This window comes from Schistocerca piceifrons, chromosome 2 (genome assembly GCF_021461385.2).
Source record: "Schistocerca piceifrons isolate TAMUIC-IGC-003096 chromosome 2, iqSchPice1.1, whole genome shotgun sequence".
NCBI lineage: Eukaryota > Metazoa > Arthropoda > Insecta > Orthoptera > Acrididae > Schistocerca > Schistocerca piceifrons.
The window spans coordinates 509,630,311-509,649,193 of record NC_060139.1 but is presented as its reverse complement, the minus strand read 5'-3'; the positions used below and the strand labels follow the sequence as shown (position 1 = coordinate 509,649,193).

Sequence of the window (18,883 nt, the reverse complement as noted above, 5' to 3'; positions counted from 1 at the left end):
CTGTTTTTGTCAGCACAACCTCTCAGGTTTCTATATTTCTTTCCAGTCAGCATGACACATGGTGCAGTGGTTAAAGCAGAGAACTCATATTCTGGAGGAGAAGGGTTAGAATCGCTAAATCCATTTAGATTTAGACTCTTCATAGTTCCCTGATTTCCTTGAAGCAAATACCATGATTGCCCTTATGGACACATCATAAATGGCTCTGAGTACTATGGGACTTAACAGCTGAGGTCATCAGTCCCCTAGAACTTAGAACTAGTTAAACCTAACTAACCTAAGGACATCACATACACCCATGCCTGAGGCAGGATTCGACAGTAGCGGTCGCGTGGTTCCAGACTGTAGCGCCTAGAACCGCTCTGCCACCCCGGCCGGCATGGACACATCCATTTGCCTCCACCATACGTCCCTAATACAGTCTCTTTCTTCCTCTGAAACGACATTTTTGTCGATTTCCAAGCATCATCCTCCATTCTCTTTCTTTCAAACACGTAGGGTATGCTGACGCAAACTGAAGCAATGAAACTCCAAAAGAGAAATTTACGCCATTTACATCACCAGAGGATGGACTGTGGTCTCTGAGACACGCTTTGAAAAATTCTAAAAGTTAATGATTATTTGTTTCCCTTAATCAGTTGAAGAGTCACACATTTCATATTTTAATTTTAGTCGTTTACATTAATTGGGCACACACTACAGGACGACTGTCTGTACTACCTACTATGAAGTACAATATCTATTTTCCAAGTTGAAAGTATGAAACCTTATCACTGTTCTTGTTAGTTATTTTACTGTGTGAATGGATTGGAAGAGTCACAGTTGGTAGTACTATAGAAGAAGTACAAGGACTTAAACTGATGAGAAACATGTGCTGCGCGACATGCGGCCAATGATGATAGCTTACCAGCTGCAAAAGAATTCTCATTAAAGCTTCAGATTTACGAAATTAGGCTACAATCACATGAAATCTACTGCGATCTGTACTACCTACAAAAACAGTTTATTTATTTTTTGTAATGGTTTACAAAATTATTTATGTATATAGTAAAGTAACGAAGGAATATTTTCGATAAAAATTACACCATAATTCGATATACTGCACCAAACAGGGACTGTCTTGAGCCCTGAATACAAATGCAGATATTGCGGTCTTTTGCTCCATAAAGGCGCGATTTTCCTCTTCATTGAGCATTATTGACAACTTTTGGTGTGTGAGGCTACGTAGATGAATTAACACCAGCTTTCTTTTTATGCAGCGCATTCCAGAAATCCATCCTCTCTTTGAACAAATTTTCCTTGACTGCAAGTCCATCGTTCGTTATCTCCAGGTACTGGCAGTGGTCCGCACTCACCGCAGGCCAAGATACAGAGATAATCTCGTCGCCTCCTGGTGTTGGATTCCTGAAAACGATGAGAAATTGCACAATGTAACTACGAAATCGCATCTTAAACGCATAACAAAAGACGATTATGTACCAGTTCATAAGAGAAAAAAGTAGGCAGTCAAACCAGAAAAAATATCTGTACTCAATATGAAAAGTAAATAAGGAATAGAAATAAGTGTAAGTAGTTCACCCAGTCTTAGCGAAATTGGTCCAGAGTTTAGTCATTCTGGCGATGACTCTTCCCTCTACAGTATTCGGTGCACTGGGCTTGAGAAGTCCAAAGCGAAATAGGTACGGGATATCATCACCGTGACACGCTCCTGGAATTAAAAACCACAGTCACTTCTTTAAGCTGCTGTCTGTTCCACATAATGGTGAAACACGATCGATCAGTGCCGCTAGGTAATACAATTCATGTGGAAACTCACCCAGTACAGTAACCTCCTCTCACATAGGTGTATATTTGTTTATCCTCAAAGCGATTTATTTTTACTGTCTATCTGGCAGCGCAAAGTTTCACAAAAAGGAATGCTTCTCGGATTACTATAAAACAATTTGCACTGGAATTTTAGTATGAAATTGTTTTACGCCCTTGATTTCTGTCCTTTCCCTGTGGAAAACGACCACCTCAACTGAGGTAGACCTGCACTGAGGAGGGACGGGTGTACGATTTATACAGAACAATGGCTTTTCTCATACAACTTTCCTTCCACTCAGCTTTTAGTGATTTATTCACAATCTATCTCGAAACAACTCTGGCTTTATCGTCAGGTACCTCAGCACCGTTTCTGTGTGATGTACCACAGCAAGTACATCCTATTAACGCGTCCCTTAAACCCTTGTTTCGTAACTACATACCACAGGCAGGTTTCTAATTATTTTTGTGGACTGATGAATCTGTGCAACAGCGAAATAGAACTGTTGCTTTCTCGTGCATAAATTGAAAGTTTAAATTTATTTATGCACTTGTCAAGTGAGTTAGTTACAGTTTTAATATTACAAACAATTATACCAAATGCTTTCACTTTCCCTTTTTTCTAGGCAAAAACATGAGCTCAAGTCCAGGAACTAGAAAAGAAAAAAAATAATAGCCATGTAAACGATTAGTAGAGGCTTACGGTAAGCTTTTCATTTTCATGGACTTAGTTATGTACCATTAGCTTGTTTCACTCATGAGAATGAAGCGCTATTAGATATATCGTAGCGGAGATCTCAGAAATATTTGTATGTGTTCGAGGGTATGTAAAAGTCCGTACCAAAAGAGGACAAAAAAGTTTTGATCAGTTATGAAATTTTACGAACTATATTGCAGCATAGAGAGACAAGCACGTGAGAATCTTAAAAAAATTAGTGGATAGCAGCTTTAATTATAAATCATACCTATTCCGCTGTGTTGATGATGCGTTACAGAGATGCTAGATTGTTTACTATCACCCTGCTGGTTTTTGTCGAAGAAATAGTAATGGCAGAATATATCACGATTCAGCAATGAAACACATACACGCTTTAATATTCCAATTCCATCGAGATTAATTTACGATGAGAATGTCAGCCATTTTCCATATTATTTTATTGCGGATCAAACGCCATTTTTGTCACACTAGTTAATGAGACAATACTGAGGAAAATTAGGTAATGTGAAAGTATTTTAAAGTTCAGCAGATAAATAAAGACCTTTGAATGTGCGTTTCCAATGGCGTCAGAGAAAAATATCAAAAATTTATTTAACCTGCTTCCCAAAAGGGCACTTAGCGTTTATAAACTGAGGAACTCGTGTGTAGCACTCCATTTAATCACAAAGAAAGTAGCTCCCAAGCCACCCGTGGCCAACTTCCGTCAAAAACGAGTTCCATTTGAGTAGCTCAGTACGCTGAGGGCCTTGGTGTCTAACCGCTCACTCGGTGATAATAATTCACTCGGTTTATTGTCAATATAATACTGTGAATGTTGGCTAGCCAGGTTGATGATTAATTTAAGTTATGCATTAACTTGTTAAAGTAGAATATTCATCGTGAACTACATGCCAAGTAGGATCACGTTACAGCAGAGGTTGTTCCAGTGGAACGTGATCTGTTGGCAACATACCAGCTATGCACCCTCTGCCGGTAGCCAATAGGAGCCATCGGAGAGATATCACGTGGTGTCTGTTGGTCGCCGTTCAAATCCTCGTTTCCAGGCGCAAAATCTGTCTAGCCTCGGCTGTCACCTAGCAATGACGTGATTCTTCTCGTATGTCTTTGTTCGGACTTTATTCCGACCTAAAATTAGCTTCTACTGATCTTGGAACACCTGCTCGCGCCTGTCTCTATTCCGTACAGTGAATGTATGTCTCTTATTTTTAATCGACGCTTTCGTTTAAAAATCGTTTCAGATATGCATATCCTCCTAAATCCATATCAGGTCATCCCTGTCTCTGTGCAATATGCTGCTATTGCAGTTAAGCCGGCCGAAGTGGCCGTGCGGTTAAAGGCGCTGCAGTCTGGAACCGCAAGACCGCTACGGTCGCAGGTTCGAATCCTGCCTCGGGCATGGATGTTTGTGATGTCCTTAGGTTAGTTAGGTTTAACTAGTTCTAAGTTCTAGGGGACTAATGACCTCAGCAGTTGAGTCCCATAGTGCTCAGAGCCATTTGAACCATTTATTGCAGTTATGTCGTACTGGGAATTCTCCCACACCAGTGAAATGGTTGTAGTACTGAACGTATAATGTGTTATCAATAGAATTAATATCCGCTAGCTTCTTTGACTGCGCATGTGAACTCTAACTTCATCATAACACTCTAACTGTTTGGAGAAATACAGCGAAGGCTTACAGGACAAAGAGTAACGCAAGCAAGCTGTTGGTGCCATACGGGGGAAAACGATCTAACGATCTGCTCAGCTGGCTGCATCTACAATGACCTACTTTAATGTCTTCCAAACAAGATGAGCATTAGGGACGATTAGATTTTTGTCAACAACGAGGTTATTAGAGAGGGTGCATAAGGTCGGATTGGAGGAAGGGAAGAAAATGGCTATGTCCTTTTCAGATACATCATCCCTTCACACACTGTTTTCGATTGAAGAGAATCACTGCAAATTATTATTAGTCTGGATGGGGATGGGGGTTGTTCTCGCAACTGTGCATGTGGTAGACGAATTGTACGCAATATTCCGTCTAAGATTTATAAATTCTATAGGTGCTCAGTATATTGCCTAAATCAATACATTGCCTAAACAAAGCACGTTTGAGAACACACTTCGTTGTTGCGTATAGAAGAAATATTCCTCTGGCGAGAATATCGTTTTCTTTTGTACGTGCTCAAAATAATCTATAGTTTGGACTTGCGAAGAGATGGGATAAAGAGAGGTACAATGTGTGGGGAAGAACCAATATGGAGCGCAATGTTCCGTCTCTTAATGTTAAAGCATCGCTGCTGTAAATAGTGCGCTTAGGTAAGATATGACTGAATGAAGTGCTGCAGAAATAAACTGGCATCGGCGAAAGAGGAGAACGGATGGTATGTAAGAACTTTAGACAGTAGGTTACACTCGCCGTCTCACGCTAAGAAGCAACAACAGTGGTGTATTATCAGAAGAGAGTACATGTTTCAGGTGTCCTATAGACAACAGTTCTGTTGCGGTACTAGTGAGAGGTGCAGCACACTACGGGAGTGAAATGATCCTGAACTAGAAACGTAGTACAAATTTTAAGTACGCCAACTCGTACGGTTCTTGTGAGCAAAACGTCTAAATTGCCTACAGGTTCACCGTGGAACACTGGCAGTACATCGCGACCAAATGTTATGTCCATCCAACAGTAGGGAAATTGTACCAATAATTTGCCCGAGATCGCAAAAGCGTGGGTGATTCTGAGCCGAAAGGAAAGAAAATCTTGCACCATTATGTTTGCATCTTTTCGGCAAACTGACAGAACTATGGGGGAAAGAGATATGACAATGATGAGGACGTTCGCACAGCGGTTTTTTATTGGCTTGTCTACTACACTGAAAAATAGTGTCATGTATTGTCTCCCTTTGACGTGTACTCCAGCAATCAATAAAAGTTACTCAGCTTATCGTAATAAGGTCCGACTTACAGTACTTTCTGTCGTACACTCATAGTAGCTGGAGATTAGAAGTCCAGAGGTTTTACATTCTTGTGGCGAAGTATCCCAACGCGGAAACGTACAACACAGGGCTGCTTTCTCCCTCTCTCTCTCTCTCTCTCTCTCTCACACTCACTCACACTCAAACACACACACACACACACACACACGGTTATAAGCCGAAATTGCAATATCGATGACAACTGCGCCGTTTATTTACCAGATGATAAAACATTATTTTATCCTGAAAGCAATACCTTTGTATTTCGAGGCTCCGAACATCTTCTTCAAAATGTTGAGCTTCGTGTCGACATCGAAGAGATAGAAGTAGACGGGTGGCGCTGCAGAAACTGAAGCATGCAGCCTGGCGACTTCCAGCGCTGTGTACACGAAAAAGGAGTCTCCTCGTATCTGTAACACATGAAAACACACTGATCGCGTTGTTGGTTGGTTTGTTTATGGGAGGAGACCAGACAGCGACGTCATCGTTCTCATCGGATTAGCGAAGGACGGGGAAAGAAGTCGGCCGTGCCCTTTCAAAGGAACCATCCCGGCATTTGCGGTGGTGGTGGTGGTGGTGGGTAGTGTTTAACGTCCCATCGACAACGAGGTCATTAGAGACGGAGCGCAAGCTCGGGTTAGGGAAGGATTGGGAAGGAAATCGGCCGTGCCCTTTCAAAGGAACCATCCCGGCATTTGCCTGAAACGATTTAGGGAAATCACGGAAAACCTAAATTAGGATGGCCGGAGATGGGATTGAACCGTCGTCCTCCCGAATGCGAGTCCACTGTGCTAAGCACTGCGCCACCTCGCTCGGTCCGGCATTTGCCTGGAGCGATTTAGGGAAATCACGGAAAACCTAAATCAGGATGGCCGGACGCGGGATTAAACCGTCGTCTTCCCGAATGCGATCGCATTGTTTCGCAGGACTGAGGTTTGCAGTTTCTCATAGGTCAAGGAAATTCTGTAATATACTTAGAAGTAAGTATTTATCATCGTAAACTGTTTGTCATCAGCAGTTCATATTTTCATCGTCACTGTCTCAGTGACCCTGTTTGCTGGAAACCTCATCGTGTAAATTGCCATGTGTGAAAAATACTCTAAGAAAAAAAAAGTTTAAGACGACGAATGTATCATTAACTACTGCCGTGTGTTTAACTCCCATCAGGGTCCGTCAATTTTGCTCGGGCACTAGCTGTGTTGAGGATTGTGGTAGCACACTTTTACTGGATATGAAAGTGCAACGCCTGTCATGAGGGCAAATTGTCAAATTGTTTGAAAGTAAACCTCATTAAAGCTAGGTTTACCAGTCTTCAGGAGAAAGTAACTTTCATAAATAAATTATAAGTAATAAATTAATTAATAATGTATTTTTTCAATTTCATATCCTAATACATTTTCGTTGTTTTCATCGTTCATGTTTTAATTTTCTATTTTAACACACTTATTAAAAAATACATTTACCTTGATTAACAACTTTTTCTCAAATATTGCTTACACCTAACAGTAAAGAACGTCGCTCTTTACTGAAAACTTGACTAAATTCAATTTGGTTTTCAGTAAAGAACGTATTTGATACAGTGTTGATGCAAAACAAACGATTGCTTGTATCATTTCTCAGTACTACTTTCATTTATAATAGTGGCATATCAGTTGTTTATGTTTTTAGTGCTAATTACGTTAACAGCTGATTGCGGGAACAACATTGGTCCATGTTTTTGTGATTCTGAGTTAAGTGTTTATTTCCCTGTTCAGACGCTCCCTCTAGCTAATTAATGCAGGAATAACATTTTTCTAACACTCTTAGTGGAAGAAATGAGATTCCGAAGTTACGTCAGAGGAGAAACAACACCTGCCGATGTCTAGTGCTATTTCTACGACCATCGCTCGCTAGTATGCCGCCTGATATTATCTCCTTACTGCTGCGATTTTGCGATGTTAGACACCATGATGGAATGTATGAATGTAGATGATGGCGGTGTAAGTTTAAAGAGGAAAAAGGTTTAAAGAATGTTTAGTATCAACGTGGAATCATAGAAAGGTCGCGAACTAAGGATTTAGACTACAGAAACTACAGTGGAAAGTTAGTTTCAAAGAAAAATATTGGTGAAGATTCAAGTAAGTAATGCTATGATAATGAAGGTTAAGTATAATTAAAGAAGTAAACTAATAATTTATTTTATTACTGAAGTATCTCTATGATTTCCTGCATGTAGTCCGTAAAGGTTTGGAAGAATTCTTGAAGAGGAAAGAAATGAAATATTTTCACGTTTCTATGACCTGGCATCAAAGGATGCACACTATTCTTATCTTCAAGGATTGACTTATGTAGGTAAAATTTTTTGAAGGCGAGGAAGAGTACCGGAAGGAGTTAACTGCAAACCAAGGTGCATCAGCTTTCAATATTTCATTACTTCCAGCACTGGACGATAAGAGGTGTGCAAGAAAGTTTTCATATGTATCCTTGGCGTCACAAGCCAAAAGGTCCGGAGGATAACCAATCTACTTTCTTGTGAAAAGTCCACTTCTGATTAGAGGGGTAAAAATACATCAGGAAATCAAATCAGCGATGCAGAAATAAGTATGGTTATTGATATCATAAATTCCTATCCCCTAAAAACTTACTCATTATGACACCAGGGGACATTTTTACTTAGGTAGGCAACTGAATGTCAACATCATGTATGAGCACTTGAAAATACGGCGTCCCAAGCAAATAATGTAAAATATGACTTTTATCTGAAAATATTCAAAGAAAGGTTTTCACTTACATTTCGTCGCTCCCAAGCTGACGAATACGGAGCTTGTGAAGTGCTTAAAAATAAATTATAAACAAAATACTGAATGAAAATCTGAAGATGGTTCTGCTATAGAACTGAGGGACCATAAACGCTGGGCTTCAAAATTTTCTTCTCATATTCGTGAAGGAAAAGAAATAATGTTAAAAAGAGGGTGATGTTGCAGGTACTGCCATAGATTTTATGTACATCTGTCCCTTCCTAGCGTGCCAGTTCAAGAAGCATGCTACTTCTGGCAACGCAATTTTTGTGTTCAATATCCATTATCTCAAAACAGGACATGGAAAATTGTATATTTACGATGAAGGTGTCGCAAAAAAGAGTCCTGATGAAGTCTGTGCTTGATTTCAGACAAAATGAGTTGCTACCAAGCAAAAACTTTCATAGACGTATTTTAAAATGGGTAACCAAGGGAATAATAAGAATAAACCTATCGTAAGGTTCCTATGGCAGTTGCAATTTCCAAGCGTGGTTGCAGGGTGATGTTGCAGGTACTGCCATAGATTTTATTTACATCTGTCCCTTCCTAGCGTACCAGTTCAAGAAGCATGCTACTTCTGGCAACTCAATTTTGGTGTTCAATATCCATTATCTCAAAACAGGACATGGAAAATTGTATATTTACGATGAAGGTGTCGCAAAACAGAGTCCTGATGAAGTCTGTACTTGATTTCAGACAAAATGAGTTGCTACCAAGCAAAAACAAGCAAATATGCTTCCCGGTCAGTGGCCATTCGCTCCTCCCATGTGACAGGGACTTCACGGTCATTAAGAAGAAAATCTGATCTGTCGGCAGGATTTATAGGACACAAAGTTTGTAGTACTTGTTCTTACTGCAAGTACCTTACAAAAATACCAGGTTAATGTTGTTTCAACAGACAATTATAGCATTCAGAATTGGTGGCCGGAAAACTACAAACTGAGTTTCCTGTCTTAAGAATAAGTGAACAGTAAAGTACTCCCAAGAAATAAGAAATAATCTTTCACTGAATAAGAATTCATGGAATGTGAATACAGAAGTGGGTGTAGTGGAAATGTGACAGTAAACTGCACATTGGAGGCCTACTGAGGCACCTTTCTCGTTTACTTATTGATTAAAACGCAACAGTGGTTCTACCCACTCCTGCATCATACGAAAACTGTGTTTCATTAACCGCCAATAAAGAGCTGGCTCCAAGAAACTGGAGTGACATATCACTGAAGAGCACACTTACTCTTACAGAGCACTCTATAACTGAGTTTTAGTGGTCTGTAAAGATCCTGACAATGAATAAGAAATATGGGGATAAGCAATACTTTACCAAGCCTTCTATTTCATTGACTGTATTCAGTAATTAAATGTTGGTGTTCAGAACTTGTATGTAAACTTAAAAACAGTTTGAAATTGAGAAACAATAAAGCTGGTGTTCAGAACCTATCATGTAGCCCCATAATACAAGTTTTTGTATTCAGATCAATAAATTTTTAAATAAACTGATGAGTAACATGGAACTGCATTTGTGAAAAGCAACTGATTTCAGGAACGACACATGTCCACCAAAATTACGTATGAAAATAACTGTATAATCACGACGTTGAAAATGGTGTCTGTATATCACCAGAAAATGTATCTTACAAAGTATAAGTGAACTGACAAAGTCTCAAATAAACATAGTTTTCCATTTTTCTCGAAAGCAACAGGCATGGAATAGCGCTGTTTCTGCAAACAATGATTCTGCGACTGGAGTTGGATTGAAATGCTCCTCTACGTAAGTATCGCCGTGAAAAGTTTGAAAAACCTACATACAATACTTGAATATTTGTCTGCATAGAAGTGATTATGATTAGAAAATGCAGTTTCAGTTTGTTCAAATGGTTCAAATGGCTCTGAGCACTATGGGACTTAACTTCTAAGGTCATCAGTCCCCTAGAACTTAGAACTACTTAAACCTAACTAACTTAAGGACATCACACACAGCCATGCCCGAGGCAGGATTCGAACCTGCGACCGTAGCGGCCACGCGGTTCCAGACTGTAGCGCCTTTAACCGCTTGGCCACACCGGCCGGCTTCAGATTGTTGATCGCTGTTTTATGTTCTCAGAATTACCGGTTTCGGGCAGTTCAAATGGCTTTGAGCACTATGGAACTTAACTTCTGAGGTCATCAGTCCCCTGGAACTTAGAACTACTTAAACCTAACCAACCTAAGGACATCACACACATCCATGCCCGAGGCAGGATTCGAACCTGCGACCGTAGCGGTTGCGGGGTTCCAGATTGTAGCACCTAGAACCGCTCGGCCACAGTGGCCAGCTTTTCGGGTAGTGACACCTATATTCTGATCTGTTAAAAAACATGTAAAGTAAATGAAAACTGGGATGTGATCCTTCGTTTACAATATTACAGAGCTAAAGGGTTTCTAGTTATTTACAGTACCAACGTTTTAGACACAGCATTCACGTAGTAACAGGATAATCGATCTCAACGAAAATATTGGCAGTTCAACTGTAATATACTATAGCCAGCTCATATGCTGTAGCTTTATACAACAAATTTAAAAGAAATTTCATTGGTATAAAAAGGCCTTAGTGCTACTGAGAACAGAAATAAGTGACCGCTTCCGCTCACATACACACGAAATATGCTTAGAATATAAATCCCTCACACCCAAAACAGCAGTATAAGCGGTCCGCATGGAAAACCGCGTCTTACCACGGAAAATATTTGAATTATTACCTATTAAATGACTAAGACAGGAACTTTGGAAAAACAAAGAAATGAAATTTCGATATAATAGAATAAAAAACACTTCTATGTCAATGTCATGACTTATTGCTACATTTCACTCTTCTAAAATAATTGCTCAATTTGAACAAAAAAAGTTTTCTACTGGCCTAAAATTCTTACACAGCTATTAAGTCTTCGAAGTGCAGGTGTCAGATTTCAATGAAGTGGCCAGAGCAGAAGATAAACAGAGAGATATGCGTAAGTACAGGCCTATCTAACAATATGTTTGGTAAAAGGCAGGTTATGACACTGACATACCAGTATCATCATCTCAAAATGTAACTCGTGTGGAGTTTGGTACTGGCCGGCTTGAATTCAGAACGAGAAAAACTGTATTTAGTGAGCTGCGCATATTGTTCCACATTGCTTTGACCACTTCATTGAAAAGTCACAATTGTACTTGGAAGACGCAATAGCCATACAAAGTCTATTTTGCAGATAGCGCAACTATTACAAGCAGGGGTAAATTTACCAACAACTTACAACAGAATATGTGTGATTTTCGTCCTATTATATCGATATTTTGTTCCTTTGCTTTACAAAAGCTCCTCTCTTAGACCTTAAACAGATTATCAGTCTAATACCTCTCGCGGTAAGATGCGTGTTTTTGCATGGGAATGGCTCTTGCCAGTGTTTTAGTTTTGTCTAAGCACATTTTCGTGCGGTTATGAGCGTTCGAGGTCACATTCTTTACGAGTGCTCTCTATACGTACTAATGGATTTAAAAATAAAATCTGGAGATAATTGGTGTAATAAACATTCCAGAATATTTAGGCTAAGACACTAAAGAGATTTTCCTAGATTGAAAAACATATTTCATTAAGGGGTATCAGTTACAAAAGTCTTAGGATGTCCGCCCCTTCTTTTGCATTAACTCGTCGTTGAGGGAGCTACATATAAGCCAGGCCATACTGACAAGGACAGGGCACCCAGCGAAAGAGTCCCTGAGATCATAATTAGACATCTCAAAAATTAAGATCGATAGGCGAGTGCTACAAACGATACGTTTATTGTGAAAGCTGTAAGAATTTTATACGGAAGTTACGAAACTGTTCGAAAAGCTGCTACCAGCTGGCTCTGTTACTGCAATGTGTAGTGCCTATATACAGTGCGGCGCAGCTCAAAGGGAGCAGTTCCATCGCTGAAACGTTGAAGCAGGCTAGCGAACCGAAGGAAGAGGTTGAAATCATGTATTCCACTGATCAATGTGTTTCTCCGTTACTGGAGTTCTTCAGATTAAAACACAGTCCTATAGCAAAAACAGTTTTCAAACACGACTGAATGTTCCAAAATAAAACATTCGCAAGCTCTTCGCCAGATTTCGACGGACAGGCTGCGCGGTTGATGATGTAGCAGGGGATGTTTGCTCCAGGGAAACTATTGTTTAGTCCTATAAATGTCGCCAAGGTTTCTGTGATTATTCAGCGAAATCCAATGAGAGTAGCCAGAAGAATTGCAGCAGAGATTGGTTCGAAGCGTTCCAGCACGCAGAAAATACTGAGACGGAGCCTACCCATGTTTCCACTTAACATCCAAAGCTGTCAGACCACATCTGTACAAGCCGTGCAAGAGACAGCTGACTTTGCAAACCAAATTCTGACAATGATTCATAATGATAGATTTGATGTTGGTGACATCCGGTTCGCAGATTAAGTATTTGCACCTGAATGGCGGTGTGAATATACAAATTTTAGCGATTTTGGTGTTCCGAAAATCGCTATTTGTGTGAAGCGAAATCACTGTTTTCTCCAGGGTTTACCATTTAAGTTGCGGTGGGCAGCACAGGCATTATTGGCTCTTTTCCAATGCGAGAAATCATCACTAATGAATGTGACGTTGCAATTTTGGAACAATATATCGCCACACAGCTATCTTTACAGTTTCGAAAAGGTACGGAGTGGTTCATGAAAGATGAATCCAGTTCACATTGCAAGGGACAGGTGCTTCGTTCTCTCCAGGAATACTTCGGAAATAGAGTCATTGCATCGGATTTTTGGAAATTTACTTGTGCATGGATGGAATGGCCTCCAAATTCACCCGATCTGACTCCTTGGGACTACTTTAAGTGGGGCACATCTAAAGACACTGCCTACTGGAACCGTCTCAGCACGCTGGGCGAGATCAAATCGGCGATCTGAGTGACATCTAAATCCATTTCTGTCGAGACACTGTAGAATGAGATGGTAATTTCATTGTTCGTTTGCACCACCTCATTACTGCGAGTGGTGGACATTCCGAAACGGTTGTGATGTGGTACAATAATTGCTTGTTGAGAAGAAGTTTAGGTATCCACGCCAATACTGTTAGAACTGCACAGTGTACAGTGCCATGTGTTAGCAGTTTTCCGAACTATTTCGAAACTTCTGTATGACTTCTGTACAAAATTCTTACAGTTTTCGCAATCAACATACGTTTATTGCACCCGTCTATCGATCTTAGTATACGAGATACTTAATTTTGAAGTCAAGAACACCGTCACTGGACTCCCTGTATGTCTAGTTTTCAACATGATTATGATTGCCATGATTGGAAAATACTAAGACGATTTCTTTGAAGAAGAATGAGAAAACTGATAGAAACTGACTGTAGGGAAGACTGTTTAGGATTCCGGAGGAATGTAGGAATACTCAAAGAAATACTGACCCCACGACTTATCTTGGAAGGCAGGTTAAGGAAAGACAAGCTTACATTTATAGCATTTGTACACTTAGAGAAAGCATTTGACACTGCTGACTGGAATTCTCGCTTTGAAAGTCTGAAGCAGCTGCGATAAAATGCACGTAGCGGAAGGCTGTTTACAAAATGTAGAGAAACCAGGCAACAGTTATAAGAGTTGAGGGATATTATTTGAAAAGGGAAGGAGAAAGAGCTGTAGCTTACCCCGATGTTATTCAATCTGAACATTGAACAAGCAGGAAAGGAAACAAAAGAAAAATTTTATGTGGGAACTTAAGTCCAGGGAGAAGAACTAAAAAATTCGTGGTTTATCGATCGCAGTGTAATTCTGTCAGAGACAGCAAACGGCGTAGAAGAGCAGTTGAACAATATGGACAGTGTCTTGAAAGGAGAATATAAGATGAACATCAGCTAAAGGGAAACAAGGATGTGGGACGTAGCCAAATTAAACCAGGTAACGCTGAGGGAGTTGGATCAGGAAAAGAGACACTTGAAATAATAGTTGAGTTTTGCTGTTTGAGCAGCAAAATAACTGATGATGGCAGAAGTAAAGACGAGATATACTGTACACTGACAATCACAATGAATGTGTATCTGAAAAAGAGAAACTTGTTAACATCTGAAAAAAGTATGGAATGTAGAAAGGAAGTGAAATATTGATGACGAACGGATTAGACAAAATACTAGAGACTTTTGAAATGTGATGCCACTAACTAATGAGGAGTTACTGAACAGAAGATTACGGGAGGGGGGGGGGGGGGCGGGTAGGGGAAGCAAAGAAATTTGTGGCATAACCTGACTACAAGAAGGAATTGGTTGTTCGGACAGGTTCTGAGAAATCAATGAATCACAAATTTAGCATTGGAGGGAAATGTGAGGTAAAAGCAATAGAGGGAGACCAAAAGGTGACTAAACGAATTCAGAAGGATGTAAGTTGCTGTAGTTATTCGGACATGAAGAGGCTTGCATAGCATAGAGTAGCATGGACGGCTGCATTAAACCACTCTTCGGACTGAAGATTACAGCACAAACTTGATCTCATGGTAACCGTCTAAGAACCGCTTTGCCAGTTCTGCACGTACCTGCGTGTACTGCAAGAACGTGTCGTCGCCCAGCGGCCGGTCTCCCAAGTAGAAGCGGCGGATTTCCTGCGCGGCCGCCCGCCTCTCTTCCGGTGTCGCGGCTGCCGTGGGCGGAACCAGCAGCTCGAAGTTGGCGTCCAGGTCGCGCCACGCGTCCTTCTTGCCCAGCACTGCCGGAAATTCAAATGTTTGATCGTATTTCCACAGTAAGTGAGTAACATTGGCGCCGTATACCGGCCCTTAGAAACGGCGAATAGAACTGTCACAATAGTGTGCAACAATAGTGTGCAACAATAAGAATGCAGTGGGAATGTATTCACATCTGTTGGACGAATGTTATGAAAAGAAACACTCCAAACCGACATTTCACGCAAGTCACATGCAACGGAAATCTGTATCGCAACCATCCCTGTGTGACATGTTTATAATTATGTATTATTTATATTTTAGGACAATTAATCTGTAAAAGACACCACATGTCATAAAGAAAGCGTGTAAACCGTCTGAGGATGAATCACAACGATTCGAAATCGGTAACGGAACCCCTTGAATAAAGGAACTGAATGTAATTTGTGCTGGTTGCTGTCCTAACACCATCTACATTTGTCTTCAAACAACAGCCACGGTCTCCATCATGTCATCATATGCCAAAATTGCATGTCACAAGAGATACCGAAGATTCCTGCGCCCAGCGAATGTTGTGACAAGTCTCCCTTTTCCGCGCAACTACATACTGCGTGCGTCACATGCAATGCTACTGATGTGTAAGCTGCGGTATGAAACATTAAACAAAGCAAGAGCAAAAAACTAATAAAATACTAAAATTTTATATTTTACGTTTTAAATTTTTTGAAATACAAGTGATCTAAAGATTACACAAAAGTTAACGGTCATCGTATCCTAAGATCATGAGGCAAACAGACAATTCTGTGTAAGGTAACAATTCTGTAAAAGTGCGCATCACCAGAACTACCAAGATACAAGGGTCCACATTGAAAACTCTGTCACGTAAATAAAAAATAAACAGAATGCGTTTTTAAAAACATGTGTCATTGATAAAAATAAGCGCAACAACGAAAACCATTATTAACATCCAGTTGGAAAAGTGGAGTGCCTATGTAGGATTAGGTGGCCACTCCCCGTCTACCACACACTGCTAATAACTGCGAAAGTAATCACAAAGACAACGCCGGCGCAAATACTGTAAGGTGTAACGTATATGCTACCAATATGTAACGTAGCTACAACAAATATGCCTATGTTCTTATGTGAAAATAAATTCGGTGAACAACCTGAGCCATCACTAAACGCCGGTCGGGGTGGCCGAGCGGTTCTAGGCATTACAGTCTGCAACCGCGCGACCGCTACGGTCGCAGGTTCGAATCCTGGCTCGGGTATGGATATTTGCGATGTCCTTAGGTTAGTTAGTTTTAAGTAGTTCTAAGTTCTAGGGGACTGGTGATCTCAGAAGTTAAGTCCCATAGGCTCAGAGCCGTTTTGCCATATCAGTAAACGGAACCTAGCTGTATACATACCACTGTGTGTGTGTTATATAAGTGTCAGTGTCCTTTAAGCCCTGAACAGATCGTCACATCAAAAACTTAAAACTAACATTTGATAAGCTATCTGACTATATTTGAATAAGAATTTACAAGTGATACGGAGTCTGACTTGTGAAACGGAATTTACAGAATCAGAGTACAAGTTTTGCACTCACCTCTTTAGATGACTGCCTTTTTCCATGTGGTTTATAGCAATTCCCAGCAACATGCAGCAGCAGCGGCTAAAGCTTATTGTTACTAAAAACTAATTTAATAAAAAGGAGTTGCTTGGGTCCTATTAATTACTAAATAACTTGTGAGAAGGGATTTCATTAATTAAGTCTATTTTGAACTTCAGAAACCAATAATAGACAATGACAACAATAATAACACAGGTATCAATAATGGCCGACTGCCAGACTAACAGATTATTTAAATTTCAAAGCTACATTAACATTAAATAACCACAGCATATTTATTAATTAGATCTGAAGAATAATTATTATTATTTGGAGGATAAGGAGGCTTCTTTATCCGACAATCAAAACACGGGATTATTACATACTCGGACTAACAATCACGAGCCAAACCTGCGTTTTACGCTATGCTTGCGAATTTTACCTTTAATTCCGTTTTCAAGCGTAGTTAATGTGCCGAAATTGCTCCCCCTTAAGTGGGATAAGTTCTGCCATCACCGAAGTGAGGACAGCGTGACACATCATCTGTCTTCAAGCCCTCTACCGACACTACTACTTCCACTCTCGCAGATAGACCTCATCTCGCAACAATGCTTAGAATCACGCTCCCATGTTTCGCCCTCAGAAAATTACTATCGATATCTAAGTGCTTACACAATGCAAAGAATAGCGTTAAGCTGACTATATTGTTTTGAATGTAATGGCGAGTTCTGATACACTCCTTACATTGGTTGGTGCATACTGCTACTATTCGAGTTTACATGAAGTCGTTTTGTCATTTGGAAATCGTGAGTGCAGCTGTCGACGCTAGAAAATGGAGTGCGAAGTAGAGAAATCGGAAAATGTCCGACATATTCTTCTGTTTGTGTTCAATAGGTGGGTGACAGCATCAGTGGCAACCAGAAACATTTGCGCCGTGTATGAGGATAATGTCGTTGGACAAGCACGGCATGAAAATGGTTCTGTCGTTTTGAAGAGGATCGTTTTCACTTTAGTGACTCTCCACGTTCAGGAAGACCTGCGGGGTTTGATGAACATCGATTAAAACCATTAACCCACAGTGGTCCATGTCAGTGTACTCGAGAACTGGTAAATGCGATGAAATGTGATCATTCCACCATCCTGCCACATTTGAATGCAATGGGGAAGATGTACGGGTACGGCAACTTCTAGGCCAAAATCACAAAAATCAGAGGGTGATTTCTACTTGCTCCGCTACGGTCGCAGTTTCGAATCCTGCCTCTGGCATGGATGTGTGTGATGTCCTAAGATTAGTTAGGTTTAAGTAGTTCTAAGTTCTAGGGGACTACTGACCTCAGTTGTTAAGTCCCATAGTGCTCCGAGCCATTTGAAACATTTTTCTACTTGCTCGTCGTCACTTGGCTCGTGAACAACACCGACCATTCCTGTCCTGTATTGTCACTGGTGACGAGGAATGGTGGTGCCTTTATGCTGACATAACGAAAAGAAATGAATCACCTACTCACAAAAGATCATGCTACGCTTCTGGAGCAACGATGATGGTGAACCACCACTGTTATACTTATTGTCAATAACTGAGATGTCTTGCAGATGCAGTACACGAGCAACGACCCGGAATACCGCATGAAGTGATACTACTCCATGATAACGCTCAACTGCATTCTGCTAGACCGACAAAAATGCAGATAAAAGTGTTGGGTTGCTTTATTCACCTGACCTTGTACCCTCAGAATTTTTCAGCTTTCCCGCTCTTTTGTCGAACAACCTTCAAGGAACTTAGTTTCCGGATGAAAAAAGCTCTCCGAATATGGTTCAACGAGTGCTTCACATCTAAACCACGTAGTTTCTAGAGACATGGAATCGAAAAGTTAGCCCAGCGCTAACAGACTGTTGTAAATAGTCAAGGAGAATTGTTGATGGCTAAATTCTCTGTAATGTATATCTGTTGTGTATGGAGAAACGCTAATAACTTGTGCATATGCCTAAAGTTCTCACTTTACCCATATAACATATCTTTTGACAAAGACTCTAGGAGTGAACTCTCGTGCCTGGTTAAATAATCCTGAAGGAACATGATAGAAACATTGTCAAATGATATTCCTGCTTGTGGACTGCCAAGTAGCAGCTACTAGTATTATTTCAGTTGCAATGTTTGCGACTTCATGTCAGCTCTATTGAAAAATGGTTCAAATGGCTCTGAGCACTATGGGAGTTAACTTCTGAGGTCATCAGTCCCCTAGAACTTAGAACTACTTAAACCTAACTAACCTAAGGACACCACACACATCCATGCCCGAGGCAGGATTCGAACCTGCGACCGTAGGGATCGCGCGTTTCCTGACTGTAGTGCCTAGAACCGCTCGGCCA

General features: G+C 40.5%; 1 protein-coding gene across 2 annotated transcripts in view; it reads right to left on the bottom strand.

The window, feature by feature from the left end:
- Positions 1–982: 982 nt before the first annotated feature.
- The window catches only part of LOC124777279 (esterase E4-like), a 123,915-nt gene continuing 106,014 nt past the window's right edge, over positions 983–18,883 (bottom strand). For both annotated transcript variants that reach the window (XM_047252621.1, XM_047252620.1), the window contains exons 7-10: positions 14,797–14,966; positions 5,732–5,885; positions 1,579–1,708; positions 983–1,404 (exon numbers count right to left, since the gene is read on the bottom strand). In XM_047252621.1, the coding sequence (XP_047108577.1) occupies positions 1,221–1,404; positions 1,579–1,708; positions 5,732–5,885; positions 14,797–14,966 (638 nt within the window). In that variant the 3' untranslated portion in view covers positions 983–1,220. The remainder of the gene's footprint in view (positions 1,405–1,578; positions 1,709–5,731; positions 5,886–14,796; positions 14,967–18,883) is intronic.